The sequence below is a fragment of the Natrix helvetica genome, assembly GCF_964273705.1.
Source record: "Natrix helvetica genome assembly, chromosome: 11".
In the NCBI taxonomy this organism is placed as follows: Eukaryota; Metazoa; Chordata; class Lepidosauria; order Squamata; family Natricidae; genus Natrix; species Natrix helvetica.
The window spans coordinates 10,126,414-10,150,173 of NC_138562.1; the positions used below are offsets into that span (position 1 = coordinate 10,126,414).

At 44.1% G+C, this 23,760-nt stretch overlaps 1 protein-coding gene across 1 annotated transcript in view; it reads left to right on the forward strand.

Annotated features, from left to right (window-relative positions):
• Positions 1 to 571: 571 nt before the first annotated feature.
• LOC309397948 (sodium/hydrogen exchanger 2-like) overlaps positions 572 to 23,760 on the forward strand; it is a gene marked incomplete at both ends in the record, with an annotated part of 29,950 nt that continues 6,761 nt past the window's right edge. The window contains 10 exons of the mRNA XM_081964397.1: positions 572 to 749; positions 2,750 to 3,213; positions 4,661 to 4,911; positions 6,947 to 7,164; positions 8,840 to 9,036; positions 16,033 to 16,122; positions 17,235 to 17,305; positions 17,818 to 17,982; positions 19,795 to 19,906; positions 21,149 to 21,283. Of these exons, the coding sequence (XP_081820523.1) occupies positions 572 to 749; positions 2,750 to 3,213; positions 4,661 to 4,911; positions 6,947 to 7,164; positions 8,840 to 9,036; positions 16,033 to 16,122; positions 17,235 to 17,305; positions 17,818 to 17,982; positions 19,795 to 19,906; positions 21,149 to 21,283 (1,881 nt within the window). The remainder of the gene's footprint in view (positions 750 to 2,749; positions 3,214 to 4,660; positions 4,912 to 6,946; positions 7,165 to 8,839; positions 9,037 to 16,032; positions 16,123 to 17,234; positions 17,306 to 17,817; positions 17,983 to 19,794; positions 19,907 to 21,148; positions 21,284 to 23,760) is intronic.

A 23,760-nucleotide genomic window follows, 5' to 3' on the forward strand; every position in this document is an offset into this window, starting at 1 on the left:
AGCCCCTCAAAATTTCAGCTCTCTCCTCTAGGATTTTCAATACCACGGCTTGTTTCACACCAAAGTCTGTAACATTCAGATCTGGAAACCCATCACTCCTAATTCTGCGAGAGCCAAGTGAGTGACATCTTCATCTTGGGCCTTTTCTGAATAAATCTCGTATTTATCTCACTTGAGGACTACAGCTCCAGTTTCCTACAACTGAAATCTCCTTTGAACAGAGTCGCTCCCAATTCTGTTTCATTAACCATAGGCTGCACCGTGTGAATCTTATTTTAATTGGGAGTTGTGTGTTCCTGGCCTGGAGGCAACTCTCTGGTTCACCCTGTCCAGTCCTGCAGCTCCATTTATATAATTCAGAGGACAGTAGAGGGGATAGTCAACTTGGAACAGCCTAAAGGGAAACATGCAAGCAGGGACATCCATGCTTGGTGAGAAGATAATCTGCCAGCGCTGATTTTCCCTAGGCAGACAGAACGACGGCAGGTGGAAGGAGATGGGATTCATCCTAAGTGAGATGGTTGCTCCCAGATTCTGTCTTCTAGGGTCTTTCTTCTTCTTTTTCTTCTCAATGCCAAGGACTGCCAGTTTCCAGAACACTACAGTTCTGGAGTCTCTGGGTGAAACAAACTGGGAGACCAACTGGACAAATGAATCCAAAGATGCTGCAGGCTTCTTCGATTATCAGCACGTCCAGGTTCCCTTTGAGATTACGCTGTGGATCTTGTTGGCTTCCTTGGCCAAAATAGGTATGTTTCTGAAACTCACAAGAGTGATTGCTAAACAGGGATTTTGGGAGGCAGTCCAACTACAGGACAGGGCAGTAACAACTAGGGCAAAAAAAGTCATAAAATGGGACAAAACTCATTTAACGACTGCCTTGCTCAGTAATGGAAATTTGGGTTCAACTGTGGTCGTATGCTGAGGACCCACCTGTATTTATTTAGGTATTATTCATTATGTATATTAATAAGTTTAGAAAATTATTTTTGAAGACTGGAAAAAAAATATTGGTGTAGCTTAAAGAGCTGATTTGTGAAATTTGTGAGACTAAAATTGACAGTTGTTGTAACATTTGTGAGAACTTTCACTGATGCTGCCTTCTTCTGGAGTATCAAGTTGTGTGTTCCAGGAAAGATATTATCACGTAGAGAGCTTCTGCAGTCAATGTCCACAAAAAGCACCATATTTAACAAACGTTTATGCGCATGTATAGGAAAGCATATAAGTCTATATCTTTGCAACAATTCTTTGAGTTGTATTGCATTATTTGGGTACAACGGTTTGCACAGATATATTATGCTGTTTTTACAACTGCTGAAAATTCAGGAACTTTGTCTTACATCAAGATTCTACCGGTGAATGTAAAATAAATATTATTGTTCTCCATTTGTTGGTTATGTATTAATTTTTTTAAAAAATCATAATGTTTGTGACAGTGGATTTTCAAAATAAAGCCTTAGTAAGACCACACCTAGAGTACTGCATCTGGCTTTGGTCACCACACTATAAAAAGATGTTGAGACTCTAGAAAGAGTGCAGAGAAGAGCAACCAAGATGATTAGGGGACTGGAGGCTAAAACATACGAAGAACGGTTGCAGGAACTGGGCATGGCTGGTCTAGTGAAGAGAAGGACTAAGGGAGACATGATGGCAGCCTTCCAGTATTTGAGGGGCTGCCACAGAGAGGAAGGGGGTCAAGCTATTTTCCAAGGCACCTGAAGACCAGACAAGGAACAATGGATGGAAGCTGAACAAGGAGAGATTCAATCTGGAAATAAGGATAAATTTTCTGACAATGAGAGCAATTAACCAACGGAACAGCTTGCCCTCAGAAGTTGCGGGAGCTTCATAACAGGAAGCTTTCAAGAAGAGCCTAGAGTGCCATCTATCAGAAATGGTGTAGGATCTGCTTGGGCGAAGGTTTGGACTGGATGACCTACAAGATACCTTTCAACTCTTTTAATGTGTGAAAAAAATCTGGCTAGAACCAAAACATTGTTACATTAAAAACCTTTTCTAGAAATCCTGTGATTTGCGTAAGACTGGGGAAATTGCATTACAGAATTGCACAGAATTATGCAACCTTGATTTCTAAGCTTCCAAATTGTTTCTCACTTAACTAATTTCAAAATTTTAAGACTGACCTCATGAATTTGGCTTTTCTTAGAAAAGAGCCCCAAATGCTTTTGAATGACCACTCTGTTATAAAACCAGCTTTCTCCAACTGGGTCCTCTGAATGAATTCACACATAACTCAAGGAAAAAAAAAATCAAATTTTGGATTCCCTAGCCTTGGCTCAGTGGCTAAGATGCTGAGCTTGTCGATCAGGTCAGGAGTTCGGTGGTTCAAATCCCTAGCGCCACGTAACGGAGTGAGCTCCGGTTACTTGTCCCAGCTTCTGCCAACCTAGCAGTTCGAAAGCAGGTAAAAAATGCAAGTAGAAAAATAGGGACTATCTTTGGTGGGAAGGTAACAGCGTACCATGCGCCTTTGGCATTTAGTCATGCCGGCAACATGACCACGGAGACATCTTCGGACAGCGCTGGCTCTTCGGTTTTGAAACGGAGATGAGCACCGCCACCTAGTGTCGGGAACGACTAGCACATATGTGCGAGGTGAACCTTCACCTTTATGTTAGCCTTCCACTCACATGCAGCCAGTTCAAGTGTCCGTCACACAATTATACTAAATTATGTTGGGGGGGGTCTTGGGTTTTTCTCAATAATGTCCTCTTATCTTTGTCAGGTTTCCATCTGTTTGAAAAGCTACCATCCGTTGTCCCTGAAAGCTGCCTACTGATCGTGGTTGGCCTTATCATGGGAGGCATAATCTTTGGCTTGAATGACAAGTCGCCTCCCGTTATGGACAGTGATATCTTCTTCCTCTATCTCCTGCCCCCCATTGTCCTGGATGCAGGCTATTTCATGCCAAGCCGCCCTTTTTTCGGGAACATTGGAACCATCCTCTTGTATGCCGTGGTGGGCACAATCTGGAACGTCTTTGGCATCGGATTTTCTCTCTACGCGATATGTCAAGCAGACGCCTTCCAGCTGGGGGATATCTCCTTGCTTCATAACCTCTTATTCAGTAGCTTGATTGCCGCTGTTGACCCAGTTGCTGTTCTTTCAGTCTTTGAGGAGATCCATGTCAATCAAAAGCTTCACATTTTGGTATTTGGGGAATCTCTGCTCAACGATGCTGTGAGTGTTGTAAGTATTGAACTATTAAGGGTTCATGTGCAGGTCGAAGTACTTATCTCAAAGGCTTCATCATAAGATAACCTTTTTCTTAAATCAGCCCTTTACATGCTGGCTGGGGGAAGTCTTGGCGTTGAAGTTTATGTGTCTTGAAGGTTGTTGTGGCCCACCAGCGGAGCTGGCAGCAGATTCGGACAGTGGGGAGGTTGGGGAGGAAGATGGGCCAGTCCTGGAGTCTAGGGAAGTGATGAGGGCTTAGTGTCGGAGGCAGAGTGGAGACCAGAGCAGAGGTGGATTGCTACAGGTTCACACTGGTTTGGGCGAACCGGTAGTGGACATTGGGACTGGGTTGCCGAACTGGTAAGGACGGCTGGCTGGCCACACCCCCGAACCGGTTCCCAGGTCACCCATGCCATTGCAGGCATGTTTTTGGCTCATTTTATAATGTTATGCACATCCACTGAACAATTAACAGACAACTGTGCATATGCAAGCAATGTGCGGTGTAAGCGCAAAGCAAACCAGCAGTAATGCTGGCAGAAATCCACCCCTGGGCCAGAGGCGTATGCCAGTTATCAGCTGCCTTCAGAGTCAGACATCAGTGAGGCAGATGAACAGCTGGAGCCTGTTCCCAGTGTGCGCATGCGCAGAGTTGCCAGACAAAGGGAACAGCTAAAGAACAGGAGGCGACTTGGGAGTAAGGCCACAGGTGGACAATGAATGGCTCTACTCAGAGGAAATGAAAGAGGAGCGAAAGGGGAGTGGAGTTTGCAGGAGACAATTAGTTCTCTTAATTGGTTCGTGACTCTCCAAGACTCCTTGCCAAGTTTTGCAGATATCGGCCTGGCAGCTCTCCAAGCCAGATAAGGTCTGTGACCCTAAATCCTCCCTTGAAAGACTTTGCTGAATGTGAATGAGCAGAATTTACAGTCAATTAATAAAAGGGGTTTTTGTCGGGACAAGGAGTTTGCTTCAGGCTCTCGGGAAGCCTAATTCAGAATAAAGGTGCCCAGTTTCAGAAACCCTGCTTTCCATGAAGAGAAGTGGATATTTATTTAGGAGTGAATATTTATTTAGAAATGGATATTTATCTGACCTATTTCTTCTTCTCCTTCACATCTCTTTGGCTTCTCAAACTGGCATTTGATGCCAGGATTTCTTTCATGGGTCTTTCTCTGATTGGAAGGTGTGAGCCTCCATAAAGATTTAGAAATATATAATAAAAAGAATGGCAAGCATACTTCCACCACTTTGCAAACAATAAATGATGTAAAAACACCACCAACAACAACAACCCGGGCTAGAAAAAACTCAAAAGGTCTTTTCGTATATCCTAAAAATAAGGTAGAAAACAAGAGCCCATTTCTCCAAGGATGACAACTTTGGAGAAATCTGGAAGAGATATTCTGGCATTTTATTTTTCATAGGAAAGCCAGCATCACTTCTGTTTTCGTTTCAGGTGCTTTACAGGCTGTTCCGCTCCTTCTGTGAAATGCCAACCATCAGAACTGCAGACGTGTTTGTGGGCATCGGGAAGTTTTTTGTAGTTGGTGTCGGTGGGCTTCTGGTGGGCCTTCTCTACGCTGTGACTGCAGCCTTCACCACTCGCTTCACCAAAAATATCTTGGTGATTGAACCTCTTTTCGTCTTCCTCTACAGCTACTTGTCCTATCTCACCGCAGAAATGTTCCATCTCTCTGGCATTGTGGCGTAAGTAAAATCGGACGCTGGGTGGCTTCCGAAATTCAGCATGGACCAGAATGAATCTTAGTTTGAAAATTTCAGCACCATCGTGGTAGCCATTAAGGTCTGAGCCTCAACACTTTTTGGAAAAAAAAAAATAGGGACAAAAACACGTTTTAGGAAGTGATAATAATAGATAGAATGCAGTTCTCGTCAGTTTTTTTTTTAAACTAGAAACACAGAACTCAGAAGTGTGAGAACTTGCTTTCAGTTTTCAGTCCTTCAGCTGTGTTTTGAACTCACCCTTAAATTTTAGGGATATTTTCATGAGTTGGTCTTCATTTCCTCCCAAATTTTCTTCCCCCTACAGAGAGAGTTGTTGATTTTCTTTTAAAGAGTTCCTTTTCAAATGGCTTTAGACTTTCTACTGCATTCCTTTCACTGGTCTTCCTAACAGCCCCTGATGACCACACTTGCCAAATGGCATCTGTGAAATATCTATCTGTCTGCCTGCCTGCCTGTCTGCCTGTCCGTCCGTCCGTCCGTCTATCTGTCTGTGTGTTCCAGCATAACTATGGAACGCCTCAGACAATTTCAACTAAACTTGGTACAGAGATGACTTACTCTCTGGAATAAAATACTGTGGGGGGTAAGACACCCCTAACACCACCCAGGGTGTGTGTTCTGTTAAGATACCGCCTGTTGTGCCTTAAAATGGCTTCTACTGTACTGCTGTAAAATGGCTTCTACTGTACAGCGCAGTGGAGTTGCCATGATAATGGCTTCACAGTCCTCCACAAGGGGCCTCCCTCTGGTATAAGGGGGAAAATCCAACATGAGAAATTATGTTTGGTCCAGACATTTTCAACAACATCAGGGCTTTTCCTGTCTAATGTAGGATTAGGATAAATAAATACCTGGGCAACGCCAGGTTATCAGCTAGTAATGGATTAAAGTTACCGTGAGTCAGATTCTGACTGAATGTCAGAAGAAACTTGAAGAAACAGAAGAAGTGATAGAACCAACATCCATCTAGAGAGATGTTGAGCTTCAGAGAGAGAGAGAGAGAGAGAGAGAGAGACTTTTTCCTCCTTGCATTGAGATTGTACTCAATGACTGCAAATTAACTTAAGGGCTTTATGGAACGATTGAGATTGCTGGTATCTTGTCAGATTTTGGACACTTATGTGTTGGGAAAAAAATTGGGATGCCTGTCCCATGTCCCAAGATTTCCCAGCCACAAAAGGTTCATACGTTCAAGCCAACACAGTTCTAGGCTGCATCAACAGAGGGATAGAATCAAGATCACGTGAAGTGTTGATGCCACTTTATAATGCCTTGGTAAGGCCACACTTGGAATAATGCATCCAGTTTCGGTCGCCACGATGTAGAAAAGATGTGGAGACTCTGGAAAGAGTGCAGAGAAGAGCAACCAAGATAATTAGGGGACTGGAGGCTAAAACATATAAAGAACGGTTGCTGGAACTGGGTATGTCTAATTTGATGAAAAGAAGGACTAGGGGAGACATGATAGCAGTCTCAGTATCTCAGAGGTTGCCACAAAGAAGAGGGAGTCAAACTATTCTTCAAAGCACCTGAGGGTAGGACAAGAAGCAATGGGTGGAAATTAATCAAAGAGAGAAGCAACTTAGAAATGAGGAGAAATTTCCTGACAGTGAGAACAATTAATCAGTGGAACGACTTGCCTCCAGAAGTTGTGAATGTTCCAACACTGGAAGTCTTTAAGAAGATGTTGGATAACCATTTGTCTGAAGTGGTGTAGGGTTTCCTGCCTAGGCAGGGGGTTGGACTAGAAGACCTCCAAGGTCCCTTCCAACTCTGCTATTGTATTGTATTGTAAACACCCAAGTTGCTTCCAATCCTTGTTTTGGTATTTTCACATTACTGCCAGCTGAGAAGCAACTATCGTTGGGAGCTGAGAATTTTTATTTGGTTCAACTTTTCGTTTTCCTACCCTGTTCCGATGAGTTGGTTATGCCCCAACCGAATGGAAAAGGATTGAATGGAAAAGTATTAAATTGTTTCTTTCCCCTCTCCTCAGAATCATATCTTGTGCCCTGGGCATGAAGCGTTATGTGGAAGCCAACATCTCCCTCAAGTCCCACACCACGATTAAATACTTCCTGAAGATGTGGAGCAGTGTGAGTGAAACCCTCATCTTCATCTTCCTCGGTGTCTCCACTGTTGGGGACAATCACGAGTGGAATTGGCCCTACATTTTCTTCACCCTCATTTTCTGTCTCCTTTGGAGAGCACTGGGTAAGGAGGAGGGAAAACGATCTGCTTCAAGGACGGGCAAATTTTCCTCAGGTGGGTGGGTGGGTGGGTGGATGGAGAGCCATATTTGCTTTGAAGTGTCATGTCAAGAGGAGGTGGACAGGCAAGGCGTGGTGCCAGGAGGAAGAACTGAATTTGGTCGGCGCTTAAATGGAATTAATATCAAGTTTCAATTTAATGAAATATGGTACTCCTCGTGGATTTACTTTTTCCTCCTCTGTGGTGTTTGAAGTTACAAATTAGCAGGAACATTGAGTAGAGCGCCAAGTCAACTTTTTGGGGGGTGGAGGGGCAGGGGTGTGTGTCCAATGCTGGCAAGGAAGGACTACGGAGCAATTGAGAGATTGTAGTTTTAGCAAGAGAGGGATAGACCTGGGAAAATGGGGAATAAGTTAAAGTACATACATACATACATGCATACATGCATGCATACTGGCAAATACATGCATCCATGGTCCTTTATTTTTCCTTGGTTTCCCTTCTTTTGGATGATTTCTTCTTCTTCTTCTTCTTCTTCTTCTTCTTCTTCTTCTTCTTCTTCTTCTTCTTCTTCTTCTTCTTCTTCTTCTTCTTCTTCTTCTTCTTCTTCTTCTTCTTGTTTTTCTTCTTCTTCTTGTTCTTCTACGTCTTGTTGTTGTTGTTGTTGTTGTTGTTGTTGTTGTTCTTCTTCTTCTTCTTCTTCTTCTTCTTCTTCCTCCTCCTCCTCCTCCTCCTCCTCCTCCTCCTCCTCCTCCTCCTCCCACCACCAATATTCATCAACTAATACAGGCAAAGTCTTATATGCGCTGAGCTGAGCTCTGGTGAGGTTTATAGAGAGCACTCAAGTCCTAAACCCAGGTCAAGAAAAATCAGTTGCTTTGCTCCTATTCCATCTGTTCATGTGACATGATGGCCCAATTTACCTCACATGCTAACATGAGGGCTAGGATTGCCCATCATGCTGAACTATAAACTGATCTCACATAAGCCCAGCCTAGCATGCTGGGTACTTCTATCATTCAACACTCTTCAAGGCCCTTAGGTCAACTTCAAACTGAACCTGGAAGAAGCCATTTCGTTGGTTCTCAGTTGCCACGTGGTATGGGGGGGGGGAGCAAGGGGGAGGCAGATGGAATGCAGAAGGAGTTGCCTTCAGAAATTGTGGGAGCTTCATCGCTGGAGGCTTTCAAGGAGAGGTTGGACTGCCATTTGTCAGAAATGGTGCAAGGTCCCCTGCTTGGGTGCGGGGTTGGACTAGATGACCTACAAGGTCCCTTCCAACTCTGTTAATCTGTGAAATCTCGTGGGAAGCAAGGCCATCCCCACAGGTGTCAGATGAGGAGTGGAACTGCCTAAGGAGCCAGCCAAGGAACCTAATTGGACAAGGTGACCTGTGACACCTGGGGAGGGGATCGTTTACTATATTAACTATACAGAAACCACGGGAAATATTCTGAGTTGGTCTTACATTTAACCGTGCCAATATGATGTGTCCAATAAAGAAGTTCTTTGAGAGAGATCCGAGTCTCGGAGTTCTGATTTGCTTGGGCTCAGAACCTTGTTATCTTAATGGAAACTGGGTTTGTGGTAACTCTTATAGGAGTGTGATGGTCTTAATGGGTGATCCTTGGTTTTCCTACTCTTTTAAAAACCGATGGCCTTGCTTCGTCTCTTTTAGGTGTTCTGGTGCTCACGTCCATCATCAACAGGTTGCACATCAATGCAGTTACGCGCAAAGACCAGTTCATTATTGCCTATGGCGGCCTTAGAGGGGCCATCTGTTTCTCCTTGGTGGTTTTGCTCCCTGATTTCCAGAGGAAGAAGCTCTTCATTGCGGCAACCACAGTTGTCATCTTCTTTACTGTCTTTGTACAGGTATTCAAGCATATTTTGGGTATGGTGGGAAGAATTATTTTACCCATTGGCACGCATGCACACACACACACACACAGAGAGAAAGAGAGAGACAGAGAAACAGAGAGAGAGAGAGAGAGAGACCAAGACAAAGACAGAGAGAAAGACACACACACACAGAGAAAGAGAGAGACAGAGAGAGACAGAGAAAGAGAAAGAGAGAGAGAAAGAGAGAGAGAGATAGATAGAGAAACACACAGAGAGAAATAGAGAGAGAGAAACAGAGACAGAGAAAAAGACACACACAGAGAGAGACAGAGAAAGAGAGAGAGAGAGAGAGAGAAAGAGAAAAAAAAAAGAGAGAAAGACACACACACACAGACAAAGAGGGAGGGGAGAGAGAGAGTCAGAGATAGAGACAGAGAGAGAGAGAGAGAGACAGAGAGAGGCAGAGAGACAGAGAGAGATCTGGAACATACTCTAAAATATTTGTTCTGATGTTTATTTTTGACCAATGGGCTGAGATTACAATTCTAATCTAAAATGGGTCAGCAGCCACATTCTTTGGAAATTCTGAAATATCTCCGTCTCCAGCTATTGTCAGGTCCAAAAGATCAGGAGTAAATAGAATAGAATAGAATAATAGAGTTGGAAGGAACTTTGGAAGTCTTCTATCCAACCCTCTGCTTAGGCAGGAAACCCTACACCACTTCAGACGAATGGTTATCCAATCTCTTATTAAAAGCTTCCAGTGTTGGAGCATTTACAACTCCTGGAGGCAAGTTGTTCCACTGATTCATTGTTCCAACTGTCCGGAAATTTCACCTTAGTTCTAAATTGCTTCTCTCCTTGATTAGTTTCCACCATTGCTACTTGTTCTACCTTTGGAGCTTTGGAGAATAGTTTGACTCCCTCTTCTTTGTAGCAGCCCCTGAGATACTGGAACACTTCTATCATGTCTCCCCTGGTCCTTCTTTTCATTGAACTAGCCATGCCCAGTTCCTGCAACTGTTCTTCATATGTTTTCATAATCATCGTTGTTGCTCTTCTCTGCACTCTTTCTAGAGTCTCACCATCTTTTTTAGATCGTGGCGGCCAAAACTGAATGCGTTAAGTTACAGTTGAAGATTTATTGCTTAACTTTATACACAAGAATCTAGTTAGCTATAGTTCAGTACTAAATTGGTGCTGGATAATGGTCAATGGGATTATGAGGGCTTTGACTTGCGCCATTTGTGGCAACGTAATGCTTCTAAACTGATGACATGCTTAGCTCCACCCCCAGATCCACTTGTTCTTTTTTTTAATGATATATAATCTCTCAGAGATCTTAATGGAGTACGTATGCACAGACGATCAGTAGCCAATTAATTGTTGTTGTTTTTTAAACTGGATCAACATGCAACTTGCAGAATATCTGAGCAAAAACCCCACCATTCCTATCCAGCCATTAAGAGAGAAGCAACGTAGGAAGTAAGAGATATGGAATTGCAAATTAAGATTGGCTAGCATTTGCAGGGGGGTGACTGAGGTCCTCCCCTGTTAAAACCTTCGTATCGCTTCACAATGGTTCGCCCAAGATAAATTAAAGAAAAAACCATAATAATTGTGAAATGTGAAAATATGAAATTTGGGGAAGTGAAACAGCCAAGGATTATTACCGGAATAGGGTAATTCTTGGGTAATTTCTTTCCATTAGTGAATTTCCTCACAGACTGCTAGTCACAGATTCAGCAATATGTGCAAACATTTTGTATAAAACGGAGGGAGGATATCTTGATCTATAGCCCTGTTTCCCAACTTTGGCCATTTGAAGACGCGTGAACTTCAACTCCCAGAATCTCCCAGTTGGCTGGGGAATTCTGGGAGCTGAAGTTCACTGGCCATAAAGGTTGGAGAATACTTATCTTCGGGATTCAGACGGAAGGAGGGATTGTGCTAGCCATATTTTGGCTTTGCATGTATGTGTATGCAAATAATAATTGCATCACATACAGCTAAATGGGAAGCGGTATGCAGTGCAAAGTTTTAACCTTCAGCATTGTATTTATGCTGCCTATTATTTTTCTTGAAGCAACGGAGTGCTCAGAAAATACCAGTGGAGGGAGGCTTCACCCAAGGGCTTTCTGTAGAAACTGGCCTACTGTAGGGGAAAGGAGTGGCAGAACCTGGAGGTGGAGTTAAAAGTGGAATCAAACTAGAATCTTTACATAGTCACAAGCAATAGCAATTCCGTAGCACTTCGACTTATATACCGCTTCACAGTCCTCTCTAAGCAGTTTACAGCGTCCGCATATTTTCCCCAACAATCTGGGTCTTCATTTTACCAACCTCGGAAGGATGGAAGGCTGAGTCAAGCTTGAGCCAGTGAGAATCAAACTCCTGGCAGTGGGCAGAATTAGCCAACGATAAAGCATTCTAATCACTGGGAAGTAAGGAAGGGAGGGAAGGATGGATGGATGGATGGATGGATGGAGAGAGGGAGGGAGGAAGGAAAGAAGGAAGGAAAGGCAATAGCAATGGAAATAGCATTTAGACTTATATAATAATAATAATAATAATAATAACAACAACAACAACAACAACAACAACAACAACAACAACAACAACAATAATAATAATAATAATAATAATAATAATAATAATAAATATTTATTTCTTAGCCGCACCCTCTCCCGGAGGACTCGGGGCGGCGTACAACAAAACATAGGAAATAAATATATAGACAAACATACATATACCAAAAACATATACCAAGACATATACAAAACATATACTAGGAGGAGGCGAATTGGTAAATAAAAACAAGTAAAAACACAATGTTTAAAAACCCCTAAGTAAATTAGATGCAATTAAAATCCCAAATAAAAAACCCGTCAGGAGCGATATGATTGGATCAGAGTTGAGCCAGGCCAGCAACTTGAAATAGGTGGGTCTTGAGCTTTACACGAAAGGAGCGGAGGTCAGAGGTATTCCTAATATCCGGGGGGAGGTCATTCCACAGGGCTGGGCCCGCCACAGAGAAGGCTCTACTCCTAGGCGCCGCCCCCCGGCACTGCCTGGTGGACGGCACCTGGAGGAGACCCTCTCTGTGCGAGCGGATTGGTCGCAGGGATGTATGGGGCAGAATACGATCCCGCAGGTAACTAGGTCCTGAGCCATGGAGCGCTTTGAAGATCGTTATCAAAACCTTGAAACGCACCCGATAGACCACAGGAAGCCAGTGCAGCTCGCGCAGGAACGGTGTCACATGGGAGTACCTAGTACTCCCCATAATTACCCGCGCGGCTGCGTTCTGGACCAACTGTAGCGTCCGGGTGCATTTCAAGGGAAGCCCCATGTAGAGAGCGTTACAGTAGTCCAAGCGAGACGTCACCAGCGCATGAGTGACCGTGCGTAAGGCGTCCCGGTCCAGTAGGGGGCGCAATTGGCGCACCAGGCGAACCTGGTGGAACGCCCCCCTTGCCACGGCTGTCACATGGTCATCCATGGACAGCCGGGCATCCAGGAGGACGCCCAAATTGCGCGCCCGCTCCACGGGGGCGAGTTGAATGCCCCCGATGGCCAATGATGGAATTAATTGGCTGAACCGGGGAGCCGGTACCCACAGCCACTCAGTCTTGGAGGGGTTGAGTTTGAGTCGGTTGTCATCCATCCAGACCCGCTGACACAAGGAGAGATTCAACCTAGAAACAAGGAGGAATTTCCTGACAGTGAGAAGAATCAACCAATGGAACAGAAGTTTCCTTCGGAAGTTGTGGGAGCTTCATCACTGGAAGCTTTCAAGAAGAGATTGGACTGCCATTTGTCAGAAATGGTGTAGGGTCTCTTGCTTGAACATGGGGTTGGAATAGATGACCTGCAAGGTCCCTTCCAACTCTGTTGATCTGTTAACTGAAAATAAGGTCTCAGCCAGTCTATCACTCGTCTCATCTTCTCTAAGTTAGGCCCTCATAGCTGGCAGGTCTCAAAAGGGTTTGGAGGAGCAAAGCAACTGGATTCCTTTTTTTGTGTGTGTGTGGAACATGGTGAGCTTATGCTCTCCCAACAGGACCAATGGCAAAGGCCAACAGATATGTCACCTGCTGGGGAAGGCCAGCATTCTGCATGGGTTTTCCCCCTCATTTTTTAAGCTTAGCTTTATATTCTGGCCAATGCATTGTGAGCACTAAAATAGCCTAAAGCAGACGTTTTGTGGTTTTCTCTGTGACTGGCCTCAAGAAATATACCCTTCCCCCCCAAAATATAAAAACATGGGGAGCATTTCATGACTTTCCCACCCCAAGATTCTTAGGAAAATAGGGACTGAGAATTTGTTGATTCATTTTTTTGTTTTGACATCTAGTGCCACCTTGTGGTAAATTTAATTTCGGGCACAAAAAGTTGGGTCTCTAAAAGCTTGCTAAAAGGTCAAACACATCTGGAGAGGACATTTTGCACCTGGAATAGAAGTCTGGTAAGACTGCAACTCCATGTTGGTTGCCTTAATTGGTTCCCCATAGGTTTATTATCCTTGAGCTCTTCTGAAGTTTTCTAAACTAGTATCTTGTTTGAACATCCTTAAAAGGTAAAGGTTCCCTTTGCACATATGTGCTAGTCGTTCCCGACTCTAGGGGGCGGTGCTCATCTCTGTTTCAAAGCCGAAGAGCCAGCGCTATCCGAAGACTTCTCCATGGTCATGTGCCCGGCATGACTAAACGTCAAAGGCACACAGAATACTGTTACCTTCCCACCAAAGGTGGTCCCTATTTTTCTACTTGCATTTTTACATGCTTTCGAATTGCTAGGTTGGCAGAAGCTGGGACAAGTAACAGGAGCTCACTCCGTTATGCGTTGCTAGGGATTCGAACCGCCGAACTGCTGACCTTTCTGATCAACAAGCTCAGCATCTTAGCCATTGAGCCACTGCGTCCCCTTGAACATCCTTACCCAATGTAAATTGGGTTCTTTCCAAATGGATAAATCAACTTCTGGAATTTTCCAGTCAGATTGATCTTTGCTGCGAATTAGGCGGACTGAACTGACCTTCCTGGAAGATGCTGAAGAGGAAGGAAGTCTGTTCTGGAGGAGACAGCAGAAACGATCCTCCGATATGACTTCTAACCAGCATCATTCATGTGTGGTTGTTGAATATATGGCAATTCAGCCATATCAAGAGTGTCACTGTCAAAAACAAAACCCTAATAACTAAATGTCTATGGAGATTCTCGGATGACTGAGAATCTCCATAGATATTTAGCGATGCCTAACAACAAAAGGGCAAACTAAAAGAGATATTACTCTATAATACCATTTTATAAAGCCTTAGTAAGACCACATCTAGAGTACTGCCTACAGTTTTGGTCACCACACTATAAAAAAGATGTTGAGACTCTAGAAAGAGTGCAGAGAAGAGCAACCAGGATGATTAGGGGACTGGAGGCTAAAACATACGAAGAACGGTTGCAGGAACCGGGCATGGCGAGTCTAGTGAAGAGAAGGACCAGGGGAGACAGGATAGCAGTCTTCTAATATTTGAGGGGCTGCCACAGAGAGGAGGGGGTCAAGCTATTTTCCAAGGCACCTGAAGGCCAGACAAGGAATAATGGAGGGAAACTGACCAAGGAGAGATTCAACCTAGAAATAAGGAGGAACTTTCTGACAGTGAGAACAATCAACCCATGGAACAGAAGTTGCCTTCGGAAGTTGTGGGAGCTTCATCCCTGGAGGCTTTCAAGAGGAGACTGTCAGAAATGGTGTAGCATCTGCTTGGGCAGGGGGGTTGGACTGGATGACCTCCAAGGTCCCTTCCGACTCCTTTAATCTGCATTTGTATCTGACACCTCTACTTATCTTGCCTTCTTTTCTGACAGGTGGTCATCCTTCCTAAGAAAACATTGTGTCAGCCTCCATGTTTATTTTTTAAAAAATAACTTTTGAAACTACTCTTTGCTGAGCCTCCTCCTCCCCCTCTTCCTCCCCCTCTAAAAATATAAGTGAAATGGAATAAGGTAGAAATTAGATTATGGGGAATATATAGAGCCTAAATACAAGACACAATTCCCAGTTTAAGAAAAGCTACAGCGGCTACAAAAACGTAATGCACAGGTACAGTATAGGTGGTACCTTGCTCAATAGGAGTAACTGTGAAAGGGATCTTGGAGTCCTAGTGGACAACCATTTAAATATCAACCAGCCGTGTGCAGCAGCTGCCAAAAAAGCCAACACAGTTCTAGGCTGCATCAACAGAGGGATAGAATCAAGATCACGTGAAGTGTTAATACCACTTTATAATGCTTTGGTAAGGCCACACTTGGAATACCGCATCCAGTTTTGGTTGCCACAATGTAAAAAAGATGTTGAGACTCTGGAAAAAAATGCAGAGAAGAGCAACCAAGATGATGAGGGGACTGGAGGCTAAAACATATAAAGAACGGTTGCAGGAACTGGGTATGTCGAGTTTAATGAAAAGAAGGACCAGGAGAGACATGATAGCAGTCTTCCAATATCTCAGGGGCTGCCACAAAGAAGAGGGAGTCAAACTATTCTCCAAGGCACCTGAGGGTAGAACAGGAAGCAATGGGTGGAAACTAATCAAGGAGAGAAGCAACTTAGAACTGAGGAGAAATTTCCTGACAGTTAGAACAATTAATCAGTGGAACAGAAGTTGCCTCCAGAAGTTGTGAATGCCCCAACACTGGAAGTCTTTAAGAAGATGTTGGATAGCCATTTGTCTGAAACGGTATAGGGTTTCCTGCCTAGGCAGGGGGTTGGACTAGAAGGCCTCCAAGGTCCCTTCAAACTCTACTATTGTATTGTATTGTATTGTATTGTATTGTATTGTATTGTATTGTATTGTATTGTATTGTATTGTACATCTGAGGCGATGCCCAGTCCAAGTTCAAGATTCAAATCTGCTCCCTACCTCTCCATCACTTGTATCTTTCCATCAGCCTTGTGATTTATCTGACGATTGAGCCAACGTTTGAACTGGATCTACCCATTCCTCCTTCTGTTTTTTTTTGTCTTACGTTGCAGGGGATGACCATACGTCCTCTTGTGGACTGGCTGCATGTCACTCGGAAACAAGAAAGTGCCCCCACCGTGGGAGAACAAATTCATATCCGGGTAAGTTTCTCAGCCGGACATTGGAAGATGGTCTAGAATTATTCCAAATGTGATTTCTAAATCCGAAGCAGCTCAGAAAGAGAATGGCATGGTAGATCTGGATGTTTGTCCTCATTTTTGGAGGATGTCTATCGTTGCTTAAGGGGACGAGGTGGCTCAGCGGCTAAGACGGCGAGCTTGTCGATCAGAAAGGTCGGCAGTTCAGCGATTCGAATCCCTAGCGCCGTGTAGCGGAGTGAGTTCCCGTTTTGCCCCAGTTTCTGCCAACCTAGCAGTTCAAAGGCAGGTGAAAATGCAAGTAGAAAAATAGGGACCATTTTGGTGGGAAGGGAACAGCGTTCCGTGCGCCTTTGGCATTGAGTCATGCCGGCCACATGACCACGGAGACGTCTTCGGACAACGCTGGCTCTTTGGCTTTGAAACGGAGATGAGCACTGCCCCGTACAGTTGGGAACGACTAGCACATCTGTGCGAGGGGAACCTTTACCTTATTGTTGCTTAACACCAGCAGTACATCAACCTATTTATTAATCGTATAACTATATATTTCAAACACTTAACTATTTTTAGTGCTTATCAAGATAGATCAGGTTGCAAGGAATAATCTGCACGATCAAATATAAGGTGAAACCATTAGTAATCCAAATCTTCACATAAGTTCCAAATTGCCTGTGATCTATCAAGCCTTCTGTTTTGTATCTTTAGTCCCCACTAAGCTAGTTAAGTGGACAGAGAAAAAATAGAATAACATAAATGAAGCATAAATGAAATGAATGTTTCTTCTACGTCAAAAATTATACTGAGTATCAATGGCTTGTCAACCAATTCCTCGGAGTTTTCCACAAAATTCTGCTCTTTGAAAAGAAATTTCAAGAGGACAATCCTCTTTCATCGAAGTGAGTGTGAGAGGTGTGGGAGAATTTTCCCTGTGGTTTACTCACTCGCACACAAAGACAGAGACACGCAAGGAGTAGTGTGAAGCCTTCTACCACCCAATGTGTTTCTGGTTTTGTCTTGAGGTTTCAGATGCCTGGAGTCCATCCTTTATGCCCCAACAACAATACAAACATGTAAATCAAAATCCTCCTTTCTCTCTCTCTCTCTCTGTTCAGTTCCTGGATCATTTGTTGGCTGGGATTGAAGATATATCGGGACACTGGGGACAGTATTATTGGAAAGACAAGTAAGGATTTGTTAAAAATACAAGTCTCTGCATGTATAAAGAGGGGGAAAAGCTTGTACATTTGATTTCATGACTGTATAAAGTTCCCTTGAGGGATGACTTAGCTTTATTCATCCTTGTGTTACAAAGCAGATTATTATTTCACAATAATAAGAAGAGTTCCTTCCTTCCTTCCTCCCTCCCTCCCTCCCTCTCTCCCATCCATCTTCCTCCCTCCCCCTTCCTCTTTCTTTCTCTTTCTCCCACCTTCACTCTCTGTTCCTTTTCTCCCTTCCCTCCCTCCCTCCAACTCTGTTAATCTAATCTAACCAATGTTAATGTAATCTAATCTAAACATCTAATCTAATCTAATAAAATGCCAAGCAGGTCCCTTGCGTTTCCCAAATTTGTGCTAAAGTAGCTCTTGCACACCAAGAGCGTTGCTCTTTTTAAGCGAGTGACATTAATGAGTGACTTTCCTTCTCTGTCTTTCTCTGACTCTGGTTTTCTTTTCTGTTTTCCTTTCTGGACAGATTAGAATATTTCAACAGCAAACACTTGCAGAAATATTTGCTCCGGGAATATAAGCAACCCAAATCAAGTATTGTCCTGCTGCACGAGAAACTGGAGAGGAAGCGTGCGATTGAGTTAGCTGAAGCAGGTCAGCTCTCCTGGAGACCATCTCATAAAGCATTGCTGTGAGTCCTTCCTTTCTTCAGTTGACACAGTGAAATCACCTTTTCATTCTGATTCTGTCTCTCTCTTTCTCTTTCTCTGTCTGTCTCTGTCTGTCTCTTTTTCTGTCTCTCTCTCGGTCTTGGTCTCTCTGTCTGTCTGTCTGTCTGTCTGTCTGTCTCTGTCTCTGTCTCTCTTGGAGAATTACTTGGGTCTCTCACAAGGGTGAAATCCAGGAGGTTCTGAAAGATTCTGGAGAACCGGTAGCGGAAATGTTGAGTAGTTAGAAGAACCAGTAGTGGACATGTTGAGTAGTTTGGAGAACTAGCAAATGCCACCTCTGGCTGGCCCCCAGAGTGGGGTGGGAATGGAGCTTTTGCAGTATCCTTCCCCTGCTATGTCCACCAAGCCACGCCCACCAAGCCACACCCACAGAACCGGTAGTAAAAAAAAAAGAATTTCACCACTGGTCCCTCCATTTCGTCTTCAAAACAACCTTGAGATACAAGTTGGTCTAAAGGACCCAAAGCCACCCAAAGAATTTTTGGCGGCTGAAGGTGGACTAGAGTTGGCATTCTTTATAGTCTAATCCAGCATCTTAAACTACAATTGCTCATTCCATCGTTTTTGAGAGATACAGTGGAGTTTCAAGCAGTGGTGGGATCCTGCCGGTTTAACAACCAGTTGGGTGATTGCATGCCTGACATGCGTTTTGCGGGCATCTGCAGTTTTAACAAAACTTACTTTCCACGTTACTTCTTGGGGAATAACACAGCTGAGGCGTGGCAATCCGCTCTGCCGTGCAAATCAGCTGAGAGGATATAGGTAAGGAAAGCACAGAGGCGGGTGGGCAGGCCCACCTGATCATTAGAGCGAACTGGTTCACTTCCCAGCTGATCGTCAGAGCTACCAGTTTGCTCCCCAGCTGATCGTCGGAACTACCGGTTCACTCCCCAGCTCATCGTCGGAGCTACCGGTTCTCTCCCCACCTGATCGTCGGAGCTACCGGTTCTCTCCCCAGCTGATCGTCGGAGCTATCGGTTCTTTCCCCTGCTGATCGTCAGAGCTACTGGTTCGCTCCCCAGCTGATCGTCAGAGCTACCGGTTCGCTCCCCAGCTGATCGTCGGAGCTATCGGTTCTCTCCCCAGCTGATCGTCAGAGCTACTGGTTCGCTCCCCAGCTGATCGTCGGAGCTACCGGTTTGCTCCCCAGCTGATCGTCGGAGTTACCGGTTCGCTCCCCCAGCTGATCATTGGAGCTACCGGTTTGCTCCCCAGCTGATCGTCGGAGCTACCGGTTCGCTCCCCAGCTGATTGTCGGAGTTACCGGTTCGCTCCCCCAGCTGATCGTCGGAGCTACCGGTTTGCTCCCCAGCTGATCATCGGAGCTACCGGTTCGCTCCCCAGCTGATCGTTGGAGTTACCGGTTCGCTCCCCAGCTGATCGTTGGAGTTACCGGTTAGCTCCCCAGCTGATTGTTGGAGTTACCGGTTCGCTCCCCCAGCTGATCATCGGAGCTACCGGTTTGCTCCCCAGCTGATCATCGGAGCTACCGGTTTGCTCCCCAGCTGATCATCGGAGCTACCGGTTCGCTCCCCAGCTGATCGTTGGAGTTACCGGTTCGCTTCCCCAGCTGATTGTCAGAGCTACCGGTTCGCTCCCCAGCTGATTGTTGGAGTTACCAGTTTGCCCAAACCGATCCGAACCGGCTGAATCCCACCCCTGAGCTTTGATGCTATTTTTGAAATTCAAAACCAGCCTGGTCCATTGACATATAAATGAATGTTAACCCTTTTCTGTAATGGCTCATTTCCTCTCCTCCCCCCCCTTTCTAGCAAAAAGGACAATCCTGTTGCCGTAAGTGATGACACCGAGAGTCTCAGTGAAGATGAGATGAATGAAATCCAGAAGATATTGGAGAAGAACTTGTACAAAACAAGGAGGATGGTGAGATCTTTCTCCAATGAGAATATTTTCCAGGAAGGGGGATGGGAATCAATGAAAGCTTTGAATAATTTTCATCTAAGCTGGAGACTTGGTGCTGTGGGGTTCTTAGTGTTTTCTGAGCTTGGTTATTTTCACTAATATCATTTGTGCTGGAAACCTCACTTCTTTCTGGCACTGAAGACGTTACCTAGTTTGCAACATCTGCAAGAAAACAACGCAGCTCGGAAACCACCAAGTCCACTACAATTCAGATGAGCTACAAATGTTCTATTGCTACTAATAATCCCTGACCATAGAGGTGATCCTTGCTTAACAATCACTCATTCAGCAAGCGTTTGAATTTACAACATCTCTGAAGAAGTGGGACTTATGGCCAGTCCTTGAAGTTCTGGCTATCACAGCGTCCCTACGGTCATGTACCAACAAAGAATATTTGAAACGAGGGCTCCTTGGTGCTCTATCAACTTGCCATTTTCTTGCAGACATTTCATTATTCAAACTAGGTAACATCATCAATGCTAGTCAACTAGTACCGATGACATAACCTAGTTTGGGTAATGAAATGTCTACAAGAAAATAACCAAGCTCAGAGAGCACCAAGGACTTCATAGTCCTCCTCGTCCTCCTCCCTCTCCCCTGCCAGCACATTGTTATCATTTCCTGCCATCTTGCAACAATAAAATCAGCCACAAATCAATTCCCAGCAATTTAGAAAGTATAAAACGCTGGAAAAAGGGAGGTACGGAAATAGTATCTCCTTTTGCAGGATAAGAACACTTTTCCAAGATGGTAGGCAGATTTTGAGGAAATATTACACATTTACTCAAAGGGAAGACGACCCCGAATTTAAAATGTTCCCACTTTGCCCACCAGAAAGACTACATGACAGAGAGAGAGAGAGAGAGAGACAGAGAGAGAGACAGAGACAGAGACAGAGACAGAGAGACAGAGAGACAGAGACAGACAGAGAGAGAGAGACAGAGACAGACAGAGAGAGAGAGAAAGAGACAGAGAGACAGAGAGAGAGAGACAGAGAGACAGAGAGAGAGAGACAGAGAGAGACAGAGACAGAGAGACAGAGACAGAGAGAAAGAAAGAGAAAGAAAGAGAAAGAAAGAGAAAGAAAGAGAAAGAAAGAGAAAGAAAGAGAAAGAAAGAGAAAGAAAGAGAAAGAAAGAGAAAGAAAGAGAAAGAAAGAAAGAATGAATATTGATATTGGTTTGTTTACATTCACATGACCAGGTGTCAGCCTACAATCGACACACACTTCCTTGGGAAGCAGACCCAGCAGAGCAAGTCAAAGAAATCATCATCCTCAGGCACAAAAGTTTGCAAATCTGCCCGGAGAGAAGTTCCTCAGATTATCTCAGCAAGGAGGTACAATGGCTGTTAGATCATGGAAGTAGATTCAGATCATGGTCAGATAATTCAGCATTTACTGTGAGCTAAAGTTTCCACGGGACGCGGTGGCTCAGTGGCTAAGACGTTGAGCTTGTCAATCAGAAAGGTCGGCAGTTCGAATCCCTAGCACCACGTAACTGAGTGAGCTCCCGCTACTTGCCCCAGCTTCTGCCAACCTAGCAGTTTGAAAGCACATAAAAATGCAAGTAGAAAAATAGGAACCACCTTTGGTGGGAAGGGAACAGAGTTCCGTGCGCCTTCGGCATTTAGTCATGCCGGCCACATGATCACAGAGACATCTTCGGACGGAGCTGGCTCTTTGGCTTTGAAACGGAGATGAGCACTGCCCCCTAGAGTTGGGAACGACTAGCACATATGTGCGAGGGGAACCTTTACCTTTATTCTCAATCTGGTGTCCTCTATATATATTGGTGTCGACATTGCTTCCTAGAGCCATTTAACTTCTCAAATGATAGTAAATAATAACTGAATAATGTTTTAATTGCTTGTGTGGCTTGCTAGCATGGAAGAGATCTAAGCTGGGAGTAAGGCAATTCGTTTTACTAGTAAGGTTAGTTTCATTTCAAAGTCTGTCTTTTATTTGGCCACAAGATGGAGCCCATATAATTCCATTTACAAGAGAAAAAGAAGGGGAGGGCAGGGAGGGAATGAGAGGCAAAGAGAAACGTAATTTGAAAAATTGGAAAGGCATGTTAAACGTGAATTTATCAGTTAACCTTCTGGGTGGGAAGAGCATAGGGCACTTAAGGTGGGGAGAGAGACAGAAACCATTGGCTGAGAACAGTAAATATTAAATGATAACCCAACTATAAAATTAGCGCTCCACTGTCCTAAATGATGAAGAAGTCTTTTCTCTGTGCAGGGATGCTCTTCGCTCAAGCTGCAAGGATCTTTTATTAACTTTCTTTTTCAATTTCATCCGAGTTAAAGAAACTGAATTACTAGCTTTGCAAGGATTCAACTTTGGGCCATTAAAAAAAAAAATCCTAACCCCGTGATGGCAAACCTATGGCACGCATGCCAGAGGTGGCATGCAGAGCCCTCTCTGTTGTCACATGTGCTGTCGCCAGCTGCTCTTCTGGTTTAAAAAACAGGCAATTTTTGGGCTGTTTTCAGCCCCCAAAATGGCCTGAAAATGGCCTGATAAATGGCCCCAAAACAGCCTGAAAACGGCCTGAAAATTGACCTGAAAACAGCCAGAAACAGCCAGAAAATGCTGAAAACGGCCTGAAAAATGCCCCCAAAACAGGCATGAGCGCACCGGTCAGCTGATCTTCAGGTTTTGGGTGCTCTGGTGCACGCACATACTCTCACATGCACACTTGTTCAAGTTTGGGCACTTGGTGCCAAAAAGGTTCACCATGACTGTCCTAACCTATTCAAATCTGGTCATCATTTTTCTCAGTTTTGACAAAAACAGAAAAAGTTGGAAGTTTTGCTTTCTGTGATAGGGAAGAAAGAAAAGAAAAAACGGCTTGTTCCTAATGTGACGCATTTGATGGACATTTGATCACCTAAATTCAGTTCATCTTTGGCACTGCAGATGATCTCAGTATGACTAGAGCTAATTTAGAGTAAATGCAAGTTTAATCAAACATACATGGGTTGGACAGATGTCCTGATGTCTGATGATTTCCCATATTTTCCCCAGGAAGAAAAATCACAAATGGGGCCATTGCTAGGAATATGAAGTATGGCCAGAGCTCTTGTTATATCTGAAGGACTTGTCTCTGGAGATTCTCAGCTATCCAGGTCATGGTTGTCCCAAAGGTGCTTTTTCAAGAGGCAACTGGACTTGTTTTTCCTTGTAGACATTTTACTTCTCACCCAAGAAGGTTCTTCAGTTTTGAAGCAAGGAAAAACAAAGGAAGTTTGTTTGCTTCTTGAAAAAGCATCTTTGGGACATCTGAAGGACTTCTTTCTTAATAACCACCAACTAAGCTCTTGTTAGCTGTTTGTGTTAATTTAAGGTTACAACAGCGCAGGGCATTTTTGGATGAAAACGGTATCCAAATCTAAAAGAGGAAGTAAATGTGCAATTTATAATAAAATAATCTAACAATATAAACGTTTATTATCACTTGAGATTCTCTCCCATTTTTAATTGCTGTTTGTTATTTTCAAGTTGTGATGCTACTGCTGATCAGACTGGAGAGATTGTTGGAAAGTTTCCTTTTTCCAGGCTTCCAGGTAGAAAACTTCCAAAGAGGGATTTGTCCACCCACTTTTTCCAGGATTAGAGCCCTTTCCAGAGAGCTGAGTCTTTAAGCAATGTGTCCAAAATATGATAATTTGAACATGGTCATGTGTCCCTCATGTGAGAAATCTGAGTTGATTTGTTTGCTGACCCATTGGTTCCTCTCCTTTCCTTTCCTTTCCATTCCCTTCCTTTCCTTTCCCTTCCCTTCTCTCAACTTTTTCTTTCTTTCTTT